The sequence below is a fragment of the Salvelinus alpinus genome, chromosome 11, assembly GCF_045679555.1.
Source record: "Salvelinus alpinus chromosome 11, SLU_Salpinus.1, whole genome shotgun sequence".
Taxonomy (NCBI): domain Eukaryota; kingdom Metazoa; phylum Chordata; class Actinopteri; order Salmoniformes; family Salmonidae; genus Salvelinus; species Salvelinus alpinus.
Window position 1 is genome coordinate 39618141 of NC_092096.1, and position 18271 is coordinate 39636411.

The window sequence follows — 18271 nt, forward strand, 5'->3', positions numbered from 1 at the left end:
CCCATGTTGTGCAGCACCTTGTCCCTCTCCAGCTGTGTGTCTCTGATCTTGCTCTGCAGCATCATGAGTTTCTGTTCATACTGCTGTTTGAGCGTGTGCAGGCGGCGCTGGCTGTTCTCCAGCTCGTCTATCAGCTTCTGCTTGATGGCGATCTCACACGTGATGTTGGCCAGATCCGCCTGGAAGTTCTCTGTTCAGAGAACACACACAGAACTAGCTATATGAGACAGGCGTCATTGACATATTAACTATTCTTCACTACTTTTATTAAAATAACAGAATAATCTAATCATGGTGAATGAATAAGGAGTGCTAGACCTGGGTTTGAAAAAACTCTTCATACACTCCCCACAGCCCTCCAGGACCAAAGTTGCGAGGGCATTCTGTATGACAGTGTAAAAGCACCTTTGGATGTGTGTGTGTAGGTGTGTGTGTGTGAGAGAGTTTTACCTTTCTCATCCAGTTCTTCAGAGTCTGACTCGTCCGAGCTCTCCTCTCCCTCCATCTCATACTCCTCCTCTTCTCCCTCCAGCTCCTCTCCTTCCTCGTGGTCACTGACGTGGTCATCCTGTTCACACACATTTACACGACGTGAGTACAAACACACACACACACGGCACACACACACACACACACACACACACACACAGACATAAATATGCTAATAAAGGACATTCTAAGACGTACCACCTCAGCCTCGTCGTTGCCTCGTTCCTGTTCGTTGTCTGGTACCCCCTCCTTGACCACACTGTGAGAACAGAACCAGAGGTTTAGGTAGCCATTGACCGCAAACGCAAGACATCAGGTCACTAGATTATCAGGGAGCACTACCATACAGCATTACCATACAGCATTACCATACAGCATTACCATACAGCACATGAACTCACTATCTTGATTTTTCTGCACACTGTAAAAATGCATTTAAGGTTAGAATCACGATTCAATCAGAACCCAAATCACTTGGTTGTTAGAATCATCCTTGAAGTAGACGTTAATGAATGATTGATTGACATTATGCGGTTGCATCATGGCAAAAAGAGCTGAATCCTTTAGTTAATTTATTTAGTTTAAGGGTCTCAACAATGCAGAAAGGGGGAGAGGGGTAAGGAGAAGAACGAGAGATTACAAGTGGGTTTTCCTCCAGGTGTGGCAACTACCTGCAGGTGTAAAAGCTGTGTTAGAGAGGTGGGAAGAGGGGAGTTAGATAAATGGGGGAGAGTGGGAGGAGAGGGGGTTAGAGAGATGGGGGAGAGAGGGGTATAGCAAACCTGGGAAGCTTAACCTCATGGTGACTCTCCTCGAGCCGCTGCAGTCTTCAGAGTGGGGGAGGAGAATAGGGGAGACAGTTGGAGAGAGTGAGGTTGGCAGGGGAAGGGAGTGAACCAGAGAGCAGAAAAGAGTGTAGCAAGGAAGAACAGGTTAACCTTCGAGGATTTGGCACTAGTTGTCTTCTATTGGCTTGTTGATGTGTACCAAGTCGTTTATGTGCTATGTTGTTGATCAAATGTTTATCAAATGTGTATTAAACCACAGAGAAAGAGAGAGACCAGTTGTAGAGTACAGGTACATCTGAACATGACTGGGCCTGTTATATAAACCCATCATCATGTATGGGGTATTACAGTAGATAGACATTAGAGAGGTAATAGGTATCTGCTGAAGTGGAAAGGCTGGGTGCCAGAACTAATTACCCAAAACACCCTGGGACAACAACGGAAACCAATTCCCCTCGCCTCTGTAATCCCCCCACACCCTTCTCTAATCCTCCCCCCTTCCCTCCCCAGTACCACCTCTTCCCCTCACCCCACCATGCCCAGCCCATCTCTAACCACCTCCGAGCATATCACTGTCAGACTCAAGGCCTACCATCAAAGTCTACCCATTGCTTAGTTTTATTCGTATTGTTTCATCCACAAGTCTGGACATATACACTTAGTTACAAATTGTAACAAACCTAATGCAATCGGTTTCATGACATGTACTGTATGTGAAGTGTACATCAAAACAGCAACGTGGAGTGAGTGCAATATCAAAGAGTGCAATATCAAAGAGTGCAATATCAAAGAGTGCAATATCAAAGGTGTGAAGGGAAAAAAACAACTCCTACCTCTTCTTTTTCTTCCTCTCTTTCTTCTTGAGTTTCTCCAGATCTTTCTTGGCCATCTCGATGATGTCGGAAGCCACTATCTCGGGGGCGAGGGAGAAGGAGCCCCCACCAGCGTACAGGGAGGAGCGTGTGTTGGCACGGGACAGGGTTTTACGGAGGTTCTCATTCACTGACTCACTCTCCAGGAGCTTGGCTCTGCAGACACAAAACCAACGGTCAGAATACTGTTGTCTTCCTTTCTACAGACACATCATACTGTACATGTAAGAGACATGTCATGCAATCATACCTGAGCTCCTCGATTTCTTTGATATAGTTCTGGATCATATTTCCAATTTCCTCATTCCCCTCACCTGGAAGATAATCGAACATGAGGGCATTTTCAGCACTTTTTCCATAGACTTTAAAGGAGCACTTCCTATCCCACTAGCCTGGATTTTGAATCATCACGGTGCAGTGTGAATAAGGTCCATTATTCCTGTCCCAGTACATACCCACTTTGGCCAGAACCTGGTTGGCCTGATCACTGAGGTACTGTGTGAGTCTGGCCCTCTGGGCGTCAATGGTCTCCTGCATAGCCTTCACCCTGATCCTCAGGTTACTGTTCTCTGTCTGTAGCATGCTGTTCTCATGGACCATGTCGTTGATGCTCTCCATGCCGTCTTCCCCCACCATACGCTTGCCCTGAGACCAGAGAGAGACCAGAGGACTATGGTTATTATAGTAGATCATTATAGTAGATCAGTTAGGCCAATACAACTATACATTGTTATACCTCCCCTACCAGATGGTTGCCCTGCTCAGACCAGAGGGACCAGAGAGATGAGTGTAGGTCATAGAGAAATATAGACTCAAATCCACACTGAATATCCCTCCGTTTCACTATTGTTTAGTTGGATTCCAGGCTACCAGAAATACAGCCTCAATTGACACATGTGCAGCCGTTAGTACGTTTTTTAAATTATATAGATCCATATTATGGTACAGTTAACCATATGACTAGACCTGGAAAACAGGGCCTATATAATGACATCTAAAATAGCAAAAAAAATCTGATCTCCCTCTCTCTCTCTTGCACCCTCCATCCCTCTTTCCTTCTCTTACCGTCTTGTACTCCATCAGTTCCATCTGTAGCCTGGCAATATCAGTCCTGAGAGCTGATATCTGCTGGGAGGCTTTGTCCTGGTTCACCATCACCTTGTTCTTAATGTTCCTGGCTCGGTTAGCGTAGTTCAGACAGCTCAGTGTCTCCATGAAGTCCCGGTCAGATGGGCTGATACACGCTATCATCACCGTTTGACTGGGGATAGAGATAGAAGACGGATGGAAGATGGACGGAATACAGACACGGACCGTAGACAGACACAAAAAAAACAAGACCACATTAGAAACGGAATAACTATATAGGCAATGTCAATGTAAATCACTTTGTAAACTACTTGGAAAATATATCTAATTAATTACTTGAATTTATACTAAAATAGATAAATGTTCAAATACAGTACATGGTAATTAATTCACCCACTAGCGTAAAGAAATTCTGGTTTTAATCGATTACTTTTCAAACATTGACATTTTAGTCAGCAGACCTTCATTTGACAGATAATTAATTAATCCAGATAATTAATTAATCCACATAATAAAGCTTCAAGGAGAGATATATCTATATCTTCAAATACCATTACATACAGTGTTTTTATGTGGTTTATGAGGACATACAGACCTGTTTCCTCCCAGAGAGTCCTGCAGTAGCCGGGTGAGTTTCGAGTCCCTGTAAGGCACGTGGGTGGACCTCTTACTCCTGTCCCCCAGAGCACTGATCACGTTACCCAGCGCAAGCTGCAGCGAGAGAGGAAAAACAGACCACAGAGACATGAAGATGAGATGAGATCCTTAAAAATGAGGCTTAAACATCTGCATTCTATCAAAAATAAAGCATAAAATCCGTCCTTTAATGTGACTTTTAAATTCAGTTGTCAATCAAAGAGGTGGTGGCAGACAGTGTTGGTAGGACATCTGCAATATCTTTCTCAACCACCAGGTGGCGCTTTCCCGATAGCTTCTCAGCTCTACACAACAAGTGTATCATTGAAACAGTTCAGGTCAGTCATCCAAGAAGAGGACATGGCATCACCACTGTCCTGACTCTCTAAAACCTCCTAGTGCTGAGTAACCTATGACTTTTACATGCACCGTTCTAGCATTGGGAATGGTTCGGGTCAATTCCATTTAAAGTCCGTCAACTGGTAATAAATTGACTCAAACCAGGCACTGTGTGTTCACCCTTTTTTCTAACTATAGCATGCATTATTTTACAGTGAGAGTCTCACCAGTCCACAGTTGATGGAGATGCCTTCCTTGGCTCGATCCCCAGTAGCTCCTGTCCTCTTTAGTCTCTCCGACCCGGCCAGGTCCACAAAGTGAAACTTAGCCGTCAGCGTCTCGAACTCAGAGTTGATCTCAGAGGAACCGTTGGCCAGACGGTTGTCTGTCTCATTGGACTCCTGAAGGAGGAGATGGGCATTGTGAATCAAACAAATAAGAGACTGTGGGGAAAATAAACATGGTGATTGTGTGTGTAAGTTCATGTCTTGGACATGTGTATCGACATTTGGGCTGTAGCATTGATTAGGCTTATGAGAGAAATATAACTGGTGGTTTTCGTCTTCCATTATAACTCTCAATAACAACACCAGTGGATAGACATATCTGTATCTGTAACAGCCTGTATGTTGTCCATGTAATCAGCGGAGCAGAGAGAGTGACATCATGCCCAGCTGGTGTGTGTGTCCATTGGGATTTATGTGGGGAGATATGCTGTGTGGTGAGCTGTGTCACTGGCTGGGGAGCTGTGTGGGAGGCTTGGGTAACGCTGCATTTCACAGTCCTCTTGTTTATCAGCTGGGGTGTTTATTGTTTATCTCATAAATACTAGGAAATTAAATGTTATTAATGTGTATTTTCACAATAAGCAACAAACGAGTGGTTGTATGTTACAACAACCCCCAAATAAAACGGTAATAATTATGCAGCCTAATAACCTTTTCGTCATGTAATTTCAAAAGAATGACAGGGTAAACAGATAAGTGAAAATAGTACAGCCAGTGAAATAGACTGTGAAAAGCTTATCCTATCCTAGGCTTGGCTCTGGAGAGCTCCAGGCCACTGGTGCTATGCCACGTACGCTGTCGTCTGGAGTGCAGACTCTGACTTGGCACAGGTGGATGGTGAAGATGGCATGGGAGCGCGAGCTCTGGATGTTCATCTGGGTGCTGGCTGTAGTACGGGACAGAGCACCCAGCTTCAGACACTGCATCATCTGTAGAGGGAGGGAGGGAGGGAGGGAGGGAGGGAGGGAGGGAGGGAGGGAGGGAGGGAGGGAGGGAGGGACCAGGGACAGGAAAAGAATGGGAGAGTTTAGAGTTAGTACAGTGTATTCAAGAGAGAAATTCTGTTTGACAATTTCAGACAAACTGTCACACCCTGATCTGTTTTACCTGTCTTTGTGATCGTCTCCACCCCCCTACAGGTGTCGCCCATCTTCCTCATTATCTCCAGTGTATTTATACCTGTGTTCTCTGTTTGTCTGTTGCCAGTTCGTTTTGTTTCGTCAAGCCTGCCAGCGGTTTTTCCCGTGCTCCTGTCTGTGTCTAGTTCCTGTTTTCTAGCTTTCCCGGTTTTTGACCATTCTGCCTGCCTTGACCTTGAGCCTGCCTGTCATTCTGTACCTTGTCACACCACCCTGGATTACTGACCCTGAGCCTGCCTGCCGTTCTGTACATTTTGGACTCTGCTCTGAACTACTGACCTCTGCCTGCCCTTGACCTGTTGTTTGCCTGCCCCCCTGTTTTTGCAATACACTTTTGTTACTTCGAAACTGTCTGCATCTGGGTCTTCTCCTGAGCCTTGACCCAAACACATACACGGACAGATTTAGGCTCACAGCAATAATATATGTCTAACCAATGACCATAGGTACAGATTGGTGTTCTTCTGCTTTAGATTGTGATTGAGACTAACCTCTGCCTCGGAGGTGACCGTGCGCGTGGTGACTCCCACAGTGTAGATGCCTCCGTTAGCGTCCTCGTGAATCTTGATGGTGGACTTCTGTCTCTTCCCATCCATGTCCCGCGTTGATTCAAACAGATCCAACACCTCCTCATTGTACAGCTGGGATACGGGGGGGGGGGGGGGGGGGGGAACAAGCCAATGAACCAATACCCCAAAGCCAAATAACTGTGCATGGAAAACATCAACAGTTAAGTGATTTTGGTTATGGAAAGTATACTGCTTTATTAGTTTTTAGAGACATGTATCAGCAAGCGATATCAGATTTGAGTGAGACACGTAATTCCCTAGTAATTACTCTATGGTGATAAATCATCTGCCTGTAGAGTTACATTAGCTGAACACATCACATGAGCAGACAGAGGTACAGTATACGTCCATCTGCTCCAGGTTGCTACACACAGCTGCTGCAACCCCTAGCCAGAACCCTTTCCCCTAATACCTCTCTTGTGTTAGCAGCTCTAAGGGAAGGGAACCGGATAGGTTTAAGTAAGCAATAATGAAGGCTCCACACCTTGCCTTCCATGGCCAATGGGCTTCTTTTCAGAGATTTAGAATCCTGCATCTCCAAGCTTCCTCATGTTGCAGAGCTAATGGGAGACTACCGAGAGAGATTGTATTTCTGGTTCAAAAGTGTAACCAGTGGGGATTGAATACGGGTCTCCCGCTCCCCAACCCAACGTCTTAACTAAATCGCCTCAGCCACAAAAAGCACATAGTACGTTTTGTCCTTTCCATCACACATACCTCCAGGAACTGTGCGTTGATCTTGAACTCGGGTACAGGTTTGCCCTGCTCTGTGGCGGCCTGCCGTCGTTCCTCAATGCCCCTGAAGAGGTGCTTGACTGCCCGGGGAATGATGCCCAACTCCTCCTCACTGATGTTCACGTCAAACCCTGTACCCATGGTGTAGGTCTTCCCCGAACCAGTCTGGGGGAGAGGGAGAAGAAGGGGGAGGATATGATAGGATCTATAACCAATGATATTGTTTAATTTATTTGCTCATTTATCTTACTTCAAACTTATTCAGACAGTCAGTGGGCCTATGCTGCTATTTCATGAATAGAGGAAGTTATAAACGGGGAGTGGGGATCAGCTTTTCTTAATCAAATTAAAAAACAGTACAAAACGTCAGAATAGAAGAAAAACAAGCCCTGTCAAAATGACTCTCCTGGACTAAAGCCACTCCTAATATATGTAGCTACTACTGCACAGTGCACACACATTGGGGTTGGGGGCTTGGTTGTCATGGTGACTACCAAAGGAATGCGACGCCAATTCACACGTCACCTGAAAGATAGTCTGACAGTAGTGTGTGTGTGTGTGTGTGTGTGTGTGTGTGTGTGTGTGTGTGTGTGTGTGTGTGTGTGTGTGTGTGTGTGTGTGTGTGTGTGTGTGTGTGTGTGTGTGTGTGTGTGTGTGTGTGTCCGTGCCTTTTTGTGTGTATTTGTGTAGATGTCATGTGAGTGTGTGTGTGTGTGTGTGTGTGTGTGTGTGTGTGTGTGTGTGTGTGTGTGTGTGTGTGTGTGTGTGTGTGTGTGTGTGTGTGTGTGTGTGTGTGTGTGTGTGTGTGTGTGTGTGTGTGTGTGTGTGTGTGTATTTGTGTAGATGTCATGTGAGTGTGTGTGCATGCATGCGTACATATACATTGTTGTGTGTGAGTGTGCATGTGTATGTGTGTTCGTGTGTGCGTGACCCGCTGTACCCGCTGAATGAGAGTCTGACAGGGAGACAACGGGGCTGAGAAGAATGGAGCCGGCAGAGGAGAATGGACAGAGAGATTAAGAGGAGGAGAGGAGTGAAAGGAGAGTTTGGCAGAGCTCCACTATAGAGCTTCAGATCAGAGGAAGAGGTGGTGACTGAGGCAAACGCAAAAAAATACGAGAGAGAGAGAGAGAGAGAGTGGAGATAAAGTGAACGAGTTTGAGAGAGTAAGAGCAAGAAAGGGAAAGGGGGATACCTAGTCAGTTGTACAACTGAACGCCTTCCACTGAAAGAGACAGGTAGAGAGAGAGCGCAGGGAGAGAGAGAGAGCGAGAGAGCGAGAGAGCGAAAGAGAGCCTGATAGATAGATATGAACATGTACTGTAGAAAGTCAGTCACATCTGCTAATCTATCAAGCCAATAAAAACCCTGAGGTTGGTCACGTTAGAACATGCCTGCTGTTGCTGAGTTGACTGAGTTTTCGTGGCCTGTTGGCTTCTCTCTTCATCTGAAATGAGCTCTATGAAGACGTGGAGCCTAACTGAGAACAGTTTCAAAGCAGTGCTATATCACTCACTGAGATTGGATAAATGACGTTGTTATGGCCAATGTGAGTTTAGCAGAGTTACAGTATATCCCTCACTGAGTCACAGATAGGGGTTTGATGAATGACGTTGCAATAGCCAGTGTGAGTTTGGTATTGGAAACAAGGTGTGATAACATGTTCTGCTTGCTTACAGTAACACCACTGTTTTTGAATTCATCCGGCAAGGGACCAGAGAACACAGGACACGTGGTGGATTCCTGTGTGTGGCAGAGCCACGCCCTTTCCTTGGGTGTGTCCAGCATTGCACCGCATTGTGTCTGTAGGCAAATATGGTGCGTGTATGTGTTTGTGTTTTTTATGCGTTTGTGCGCATGTTTGTAAATGTGTGTGTGCACGCGTGTATGTGTATGCATTTGTGCATGTACGCCTCTGTGTGTGTGTGTGTGTGTGTGTGTGTGTGTGTGTGTGTGTGTGTGTGTGTGTGTGTGTGTGTGTGTGTGTGTGTGTGTGTGTGTGTGTGTGTGTGTGTGCGTGCGTGTGCATGTGCGTGTGTGTGTGTGTGTGTCCTGCAAATATCTGACCTGTCCATAGGCGAAGATGGTAGCGTTGTACCCCTCGAAGCATCCCTCAATGAGTTTCTCAGTGCAGTGTGTGTAGATGCTGTCCTGCTGGGAGTCCATGTCAAACACGTAGTCGTAAGTGAACGCCTTGTCTTTACCCAGCATCACCTGGGGCTCGGCGGGCATGCAGAACGTACAGATGTGACATCCTTCGATCTTCTCCCTCGCCAGCTGAGGACGAATCCTGAGAGAGGGTCGAGAGAGATGCCGGGTTAGGGTTTGTAACTGTATAAAACGTTAAACATGAATAGATATACAGAAAAGGAGAGGGACGGAGAGAGAGAGAGAGAGAGAGAGAGAGAGAGAGAGAGAGAGAGAGAGAGAGAGAGAGAGAGAGAGATAGAGAGCGAGAGAGAGAGATAGAGAGAGAGGAAGCGAGAGTTTATCATGGAGATGTTTTGTGAGCTTGGTTTCCATCTATGCCTTCTTAAATGCTGAAAGCAAAGTTACATTATAGAAGCTTTATTGCTTCTATAAAACAGTTAACTTCATCTGTGCTACATACAGTAGATCTGTTGGTCCAGTTATTAGTAATACGTGTATTATTCACGAATCTGTTTTTCTAGGGGCCTGGAGTGTGTGTGTGTGTGTCTGTGCATACCTGCGTGTTTGTATGTGTGCCTGCGTGCGTGCATACCTGCGTGTGTGTGTTTGCGTGCCGGCGTATGTGTGTCTGTGTGTGCGATTCCCCTCACGCTGCCAGCACACTCCACCACTCTGCCCCATACAGAGCCCCCAGTGTTCGAGCATGGGCTCAGAGAAGAGTGGAAGCTGTGGAGCTACACTAGGTAAACAGTCACACCCTGCCTTGCAATTCCCCCATACACGCTGCCCCTGCGCCTGTCTAGCTCATCACAGAACTCACTGGACAAATATCACAGGATTTCAACTAAATTCAAATGGGAAACATTCAGAAGACTTGATGGACGAGTACTGTAAGTAAATGCATTACTTGTGTTAGGCCTGTAATTGTGTTTATAAGGACAGTATTGTGATTGGAGAGTCACAAAAGAGAGTCAGGCTACAAAACACACACACAAACGCACGCACGCACGCACGCACGCACGCACGCACGCACGCACGCACGCACGCACGCACGCACGCACGCACGCACGCACGCACGCACGCACGCACGCACGCACGCACGCACGCACGCACGCACACACGCACACACACACACACACACACACACACACACACACACACACACACACACACACACACACACACACACACACACACACACACACACACACAGAGTCAGGCTACAGTGGAGTTATTGTGCCCCAGTGACATCAGATCCCAGCTATTTAGCATCCTCTCTCTGGGATTACACAGTGAATGAGAAGAGGGGACAAAGCGAGGGAGGGATAGATGAGAGGAGAGGAGGAAGAGAAGAGGGGAAGGGGAGGCTGCATTACCTGTAATGTTACACCTCTAGTGCATAATCTGGGTCATAACTTCCTTCTGTATTTGCTACAGAGTATTTCAGTATTTCCGTATTGCTGCTGCCTCAACAGGTAGGCTAGTTGTTGACTGTATAGTATACTAGTCCATTACTGATCTCTTTGTTCATGTTCCTGCAGAACACCCCTCTGACAGACCTCTGTTTGACACAAGTTTTAGGGGTTTGGGGGGTTAGGGGGAATCCACAGTAATCCCTTTGGCCCACTTCCTAAAACAGGACAGAACCATCACTATTATACACCACAACAAAGATAATACTCATCACCGCTTACAACACGTTAAGTAACAATAAAGCGGAAATACTAAAAGTGAGAATGCTGGGCTGGCTTCCAGCCAAAGATGAGATCAAAGATACTAGATAATACACAGCACTGGTCATGAGATTACATTCAATAGCATTTCATTTGGTGTCAAATGTCCCTACATGAGGAAAGAGAGTGAGTTCGGTGCAGTGTAAATCACATCATTGGTCTGATTGATTGTGATGAGAGCATCCCAGCCAAGGCGGTGACGCAAGACAAACAGTCAAACACTCCTCCTTGTGTGTGTGTGTATGTCTAGGACTCCAGCATTGCTCTGTGACATCCCCCAGTGTCTTCCATACACAATATCCTGGGGGAATCTCAATTGCATTTCCTTGTTTCCTTGCTTCCTCTCTCCTTGAGGCGAGGAGAGAGAACATGAGGAATCAAGGAAATTAAAGTGAAATTCTCCCAGGATATTTGACCAGCTCAGGATTGTTGACAGATTTCTCCTGAATAAGACCAATAAACTTAACTGATCACTGCCACTTCAAAGCTGCTTTCTCAACACCAGAAAGACATTTCAGACCAGAAGTTTGTTTAAACAGTATAGGCCTCTAGACCAGAGCCATATAGATCAATGTATACCACCGTTCAAAAGTTTGGGGTCACTTAGAAATGTCCTTGTTTTTGAAAGAAAAGCACATTTTTTGTCCATTTAAAATAACATCAAATTGATCAGAAATACAGTGTAGACATTGTTAATGTAAATGACTATTGTAGCTGGAAATGGCAGATTTTTTATGGAATATCTACGTAGGCATACAGAGGCCCATTTTCAGCAACCATCACTCCTGTGTTCCAATGGCACGTTGTGTTAGCTAATCCAAGTTTATAATTTTAAAAGGCTAATTGATCATTAGAAAACCCTTTTGAAATTATGTTAGCACAGCTGAAAACCGTTGTTCTGATTAAAGAAGCAATAAACCTGGCCTTCTTTAGACTAGTTGAGTATTTGGAGCATCTGCATTTGTGGGTTCAATTACAGGCTCAAAATGGCCAGAAACAAATAACTTTCTTCTGAAACCCGTCAGTCTATTCTTGTTCTGAGAAATGAAGGCTATTCCATGCGAGAAATTGCCAAGAAACTGAAGATCTCGTACAACGCTGTGTACTACTCCCTTCACAAAACAGAGCAAACGGGCTCTAACCAGAATAGAAAGAGGAGTGGGAGGCTCCGGTGCACAACTGAGCAAGAGGACAAGTACATTAGAGTGTCTAGTTTGAGAAACAGACGCCTCACAAGTCCTCAACTGGCAGCTTCATTAAATAGTACCCGCAAAACACCAGTCTCAACCTCAACAGAGACGAGGCGACTCCGGGATGCTGGCCTTCTAGACAGAGTTCCTCTGTCCAGTGTCTATGTTCTTTTGCCCATCATTTTTATTGGCCAGTCTGAGATATGGGTTTTTCTTTCTAACTCTGCCTAGAAGGCCAAAATCCGGGAGTCGCCTCTTCACTGTTGACATTATATATAATGAGAAGTTTATGAGTGTTGAGCACACTTCACAGTGCAGTGTGAGTGAGTAGTGCACTTGTGTACATTACATTTGTCCTCTAGCTGGGATAGTTGACTGACAGGTTTTAGGCTATGAGTGAAATGAAAACACTGGCTCCTTCAGGGTGAAAAATGGTTGACATATACAGTAGCTGCTCCATACCTTCATGTAGACTTTAGACTTAAAGCACACTCGTCTACATCAGTGTTTTTCAACACTAGTCCTGGGGATCCAGAGTGGTGTAAATGTTTGTTCTCGCCCAGCTCTGACAAAACGAATCAAGGTAATCAGTGAATGTGTTGTTTTCGAGTAATCTAACTCTCCAGTTCCTGTACCTCTATAGGGGACCCAAAGCTTTTGCCTAACACAGTACAATGGGACTGACTGACTGACATTTATCCTCCATGACAACTCAGTCAACCCCCCGGTCAGGTTAAGCCTGCTTCAGGGAATATAAAGTATATGTTGAAAGTATTTAATAATCCGGGTCAGAAGAGGTGGGCTGTAGTTAACTGAGGTGGGTTAGGTCGCTTCTGCGAGATGAAAGGCTGACACGCACATGGACTGACGCACACACATACACGCAAGCAAACACACACGCGTACGGACACACACCGCAGAGCTCCTGACAGACTCTCCCCATGTGACATGTCCAGTGAGCCTCACACTGGAGACCTCATTACAGCGATTACAGTGACAGCCAGAGGAGCCATGCACCATGGCGGCGGCACATGCTAACTCACTAACCCCTCTCAGAATAAAATGGAACAGCGCCAGGCTAGCTCACTGTAGCTCTACCCCATTCAGAAGCAGCTGTCCTGGGCCTGAGCCGAGACTCTCCTCTCTCTCCTATGGACCCAGTCCGAATTATCTGAGGCAGCCTTGCCTGTCTGTCTCTCTTTGTCACATTCTCTCTCTGTCCTTCTCTCCCTCTCCTCTCCCTCTCATGTTCTGTCTCTCTCATTCTCTCCCTCCCTCCCTCTCTCTCTCTTTGTCCCCTTCCTCCACACAGCTACCACCACCACACATTGACCTGGTTCAAAGGGCAGAACGACGCAGGGCCAGGCGGTAGCACAGTCACATTTCTAGCCAGCATAATCTCCTACTAAACAAACACACTTCAAACAGAATGGCTCTTGTAAAAATTGAAATGTACTGCAGGCCAGACGCCAGGGTGCACTGGCTGCACCGGAGAAGGCTGGTGACCATCATAACCAGTGTTCTCTGCTATGGATATGGTTGAGTCTATACAGTATGTGTGTAGATATCCTTGAATAATAATACTATGCTGGTAAGAAAGGTGATTAAGCCACAGCTTAATCTTGCTGACTCACTGCAGATCAGGACCTGACCTCAGCCCCTGCCTCCGCCTCAGCCAACCACAATGGTCCCCTGAGAGACCATCACGCATCATTTCCTATCTGCAAACCACAACAGTCACAGCCCTAATCTAATTCTAGAGCTACAACGAGTCCAGAGAAGCATCTGGACCCACACTGAAGGGAAACAACAGGCACGATACACAACTAGATTACAGGAAACAATCAATCATTCACTCATATAGACTTCTTCGGATTCATTTGAGAAGAAAACAGAAAGAAGAGGGAGGATTGCTGCCCTGTGTCCACACATTGCAAAGAGAGGAGAATGGAGATAGGCCGGTGGCTTTTTAACTCCACTCATATCAGAGGTTAAATTTTGGCCAAGTACCTGGGGAATTCAGGCACTAGGAAAAGGGTTTTTAAAGGCCCAATGCAGACGTTTTTTTCCCATCAAGATCAAATCATTTCTGCGTAACAATTAAGTACCTTACTGTATTTAATTAGGGCTCTCGGCGGCGCAGTAGTCTAAGACACTGCAACTCAGTGCAAGAGGGGTCACTGCAGTACCTGGTTCGAATCCAGGCTGCATCACATCCGGCTGTAATTGGGAGTCCCATAGGGATAAATAAGAATTTGTTCTTAACTGACTTGCCTGGTTAAATAAAATAATCATTTTAATTTGTCTGGGAGAGGTCTGTGTGGGGAGGGGGAAACTAAAAACTGGCTGTTATTGGCGGCAGGTAACCTAGTGGTTAGCGCGTTGGGCCAGTAACCGAAAGGTTGCTGGATCGAATCACCGAGCTGACAAGATAAAAATCTGTCGTTCTGTCCCTGAACAAGGCAGTTCCCTGGTAGGCCGTCATCGTAAAAAAGAATTTGCCTGACTTGCCTAGTTAAATTTAAAGAAAATTGGCAGAGAGGTTTGGAACTCTCGTTGTTATTGGTCTATTAATCAATTTACTGCATGGTGATGTCTCCATGGAAAGCCAAAACTCCATGCAAACCTTCTGATTAGACGGTCCTGTGTAGATTGTATTTTCAACCAGCAACTATCAGTAAATAACAGTGATCAAATTTGTTCACACTTTTACAGTGTTAGTTTCATCAGATTTTGTACAATATGATATACTGTAAACCATAATAAAAAGATATTTTGACTGCATTGGGCCTTTAATGAGCGTTGGAGCAGACCCTTTACTCCCCAGGTTGTGTTTACCCTGAGACACTGATGCTGTAGAGCAGAGGTTAATGAGGGACCGTTCTACACACACACATTCATACATACACACACACGTGCGCGCACACACATACAAAAACATGCCTACATACACAGGCATGCACACACACCCTTCTCTGGCCCTTCACTGCACCTGAAACTGAGACCAGGGAACTTTAGACACCAGATTTACAGTGAACTTCTGACACACACACACACACACACACACACACACACACACACACACACACACACACACACACACACACACACACACACACACACACACACACACACACACACACACACACACACACACACACACACACACACTGATAAATGGTTCTGTTGTTGTGCTGCTTACAACAAGTGTCTCAATCAGTTTTGAATGGTCCCCTTGAAAGAAGAATGAAAAGCTTCAGCTACGCCCTCTATTCTTCAGGAATCAGTAACTACAGGAGACACTACAGCAGCCTCTCCTCTCTCTCGTAAAGTACCTTTAGTTTGGCGGTTAAGTTGTACATGGTCATTATGTAACTAACTACAGCAGTCAAGGGAGCAGGCAGCTGATGTACAATGGCCTATGGCAAGCAGGTTGTATAACATGTCTCCTCTGGAGCAGAACAGGCCTGGGTTAATGGATGCCCAGAGATAGAGGAAGAAGAGAGGGGATGGGGAAGGAAATGGCACTTTAGCCCTTTCCTGCAGTCAAATGACCTAGTGGCCTAATGGGTGGAATTGTATTCATATTTTTCATGATTTCATAATTAATAAACATAATTTAAAATCTGGTGTTTCTATGTCTAAAGGTTTTGTTATATTTTAGTTTTCTGTAATGTACTGTACAGTACCAGTCAAAAGTTTGGACACATCTACTCATTCAAGGTTTTTTCTTTCTTTATACTATTTACTACATTGTAGAATAATAGTGAAGACATCAAAACTATGAAATAACACATATGGAATCATGTAGCAACCAAAAATGTGTTAAACAAATCAAAATATATTTTATATTTGTGATTCTTCAAAGTAGCCACCCTTTGCCTTGGTGACAGCATTCCACATTCATGGCATTCTCTCAACCAGCTTCACCTGGAATGCTTTTCCAACAGTCTTGAAGGAGTTCCCACATATACTGAGCACATATACTGTTGGCTGCTTTTCCTTCAGTCTGCGGTTCAACTCATCCCAAACCATCTCAATTGGGTTGAGGTCGGGTGATTGTGGAGGCCAGGTCATCTGATGCAGCACTCCATCACTCTCCTTCTAGATCAAATAGCCCTTACACAGCCTGGAGGTGTGTTGGGTCATTGTCCTGTTGAAAAACAAATGATAGTCCCACTAAGCTCAAACCAGATGGGATGGTGTATCGCTGTAGAATGCTGCGGTTAAGCATGCCTTGAATTCTAAATAAATCCCTGACAGTGTCACCAGCAAAGCACCCCCACACCATCACACCTCCTCCTCCATGCTCCACGGTGGGAACTACACATGCAGAGGTCATCCTACTCTGCGTCTCACAAACACACGGCGGTTAGAACCAAAAATCGCAAATTAGGACTCATCAGACCAAAGGACAGATTTCCACCAGTCTAATGTCAATTGCTTGTTTCTTTGCAGCAATTCGACCATGAAGGCCTGAGTCACGCAGTCTCCTCTGAACAGTTGATGTTTAGAGGTGTCTGTTACTTGAACTCTGTGAAGCTTTTATTTGGGCGGCAATTTCTGAGGCTGGTAACTCTAATGAACTTATTCTCTGCAGCAGAGGTAACTCTGGGTCTTCCTTTCCTGTGGCGGTGTCACGGCCGTCGTAGGGAGGAGACCAAGGCGCAGCGTGGTAAGCGTACATTCTTCTTTATTAAAGAACGAACACTGAACAAAAACGAACAAAATAACAAAACGAACCGTGAAGCTAATATGGATAGTGCAGACAGGCAACTAAACATAGATCAAGAACCCACAAAACCAAAAGGGAAAATGGCAACCTAAATATGATCCCCAATCAGAGACATCGATAAACAGCTGTCTCTGATTGGGAACCAATTCAGGTCACCATAGACTTACATATACCTAGATTTACCAAAACCCCTAGACATACAAAAAACCCTAGACAATACAAAACAAGCATACCCACCCTCGTCACACCCTGACCTAACCAAAATAATAAAGAAAACATAGATAACTAAGGTCAGGGCGTGACAGGCGGTCCTCATGAGAGCCAGTTTCATCATAGCTCTTGATGGTTTTTGCGACTGCAGTTTTCCGGATTGACTGACCTTCATGTCTTAAAGTAATGATGGACTGTCGTTTCTCTTTGCTTATTTGAGCTGTTCTTGCCATCATATGGACTTGGTCTTTTACCATATAAGTCTATCTTCTATATAGCACCCCTACCTTGTCAAAGCACAACTGATTTTCTGAAACGCATTAAGGAAAGAAATTCCACAAATGTACTTTTAACAAGGCAAACCTGTTAATTGAAATGCATTCCATGTGACTACCTCAAGAAGCTGGTTGACAGAATGCCAAGAGTGTGCAAAGCTGTCATCAAGGCAAAAGGTGGCTACTTTAAAGAATCTCAAATATAAAATATATGTTGATTTGTTTGACACTTTTATGGTTACTACATGATTCCATATGTGTTATTTCATCGTTTTGATGTTTTCACTATTATTTTACAATGTAGAAAATAGTAAAAATAAAGAAAAACACTGGAATGAGTAGGTGTGTCCAAACTTTTGACTGGTACTGTATATAAAGTATAATGTCGGGAGGCAAACTCAAAATTTAAACACTATATCTGACATGTTACAGGTGTCTTTTTTTAAAGCCCATAACCATATGTGTGAGGAGCATGCTTTTCTTTCAAAGTAGACCCTGATTTAGCCCACTGCAGTAAAAAGTTAATGGGAATATTCTTATTGTCATCATCATCATCATTATCTGACAACATCCACTGATGTCATATGATATGCCTCTGATGGAGATGGGCTGGGCTGGGGGAGGATGAAGAAATGGACTGGGGGAGAAAAAGGCACTTAAATGGGAATATTACTTCCACTGTCATATGACTGACATCATGCACTGTCGTCATATGGAGTGGATGTCATACTCCTGTCCTCATGCTCCAATGTTGTGTGTTTGCAATTATGACATTATGACATTGTGAAGCAAAACGCAAAAGGCAACACTGTGTGTTGTGCGTGTGGATGACAACGTCATCTGTCATCATTCACTGTTCAGGACATCAGTTGCCTTTTCCAGGACATCAGGTGTGATTTCTCTTTTTCCCTCTACCTTAGAGGCCCCTGACTCACTGACTGACACATTGTTTAGAGTCTGTCATAATATCAGGGTTGTAATGGGGAGTACGTGCATTAAGCTACGTTTACAGAGCACCACTGTGAGTAATAGCT

General features: G+C 45.0%; 1 protein-coding gene across 9 annotated transcripts in view; it reads right to left on the reverse strand.

Moving 5' to 3' along the window:
- The window catches only part of LOC139534117 (kinesin-like protein KIF21A), a 39304-nt gene that overhangs the window by 15210 nt on the left and 5823 nt on the right, over window positions 1-18271 (reverse strand). For 4 of the 9 annotated variants that reach the window (XM_071332894.1, XM_071332888.1, XM_071332887.1 and 1 more), the window contains exons 2-15: window positions 9011-9233; window positions 6926-7108; window positions 6131-6280; window positions 5295-5429; window positions 4441-4614; window positions 3834-3949; window positions 3215-3410; window positions 2605-2794; window positions 2400-2463; window positions 2111-2305; window positions 1272-1316; window positions 688-748; window positions 451-568; window positions 2-190 (exon numbers count right to left, since the gene is read on the reverse strand). In XM_071332894.1, coding sequence (XP_071188995.1) covers window positions 2-190; window positions 451-568; window positions 688-748; window positions 1272-1316; window positions 2111-2305; window positions 2400-2463; window positions 2605-2794; window positions 3215-3410; window positions 3834-3949; window positions 4441-4614; window positions 5295-5429; window positions 6131-6280; window positions 6926-7108; window positions 9011-9233 — 2039 coding nt within the window. The remainder of the gene's footprint in view (window position 1; window positions 191-450; window positions 569-687; window positions 749-1271; window positions 1317-2110; window positions 2306-2399; window positions 2464-2604; window positions 2795-3214; window positions 3411-3833; window positions 3950-4440; window positions 4615-5294; window positions 5430-6130; window positions 6281-6925; window positions 7109-9010; window positions 9234-18271) is intronic. The other 5 variants (XM_071332889.1, XM_071332886.1, XM_071332892.1 and 2 more) reach the window with 3 other exon arrangements.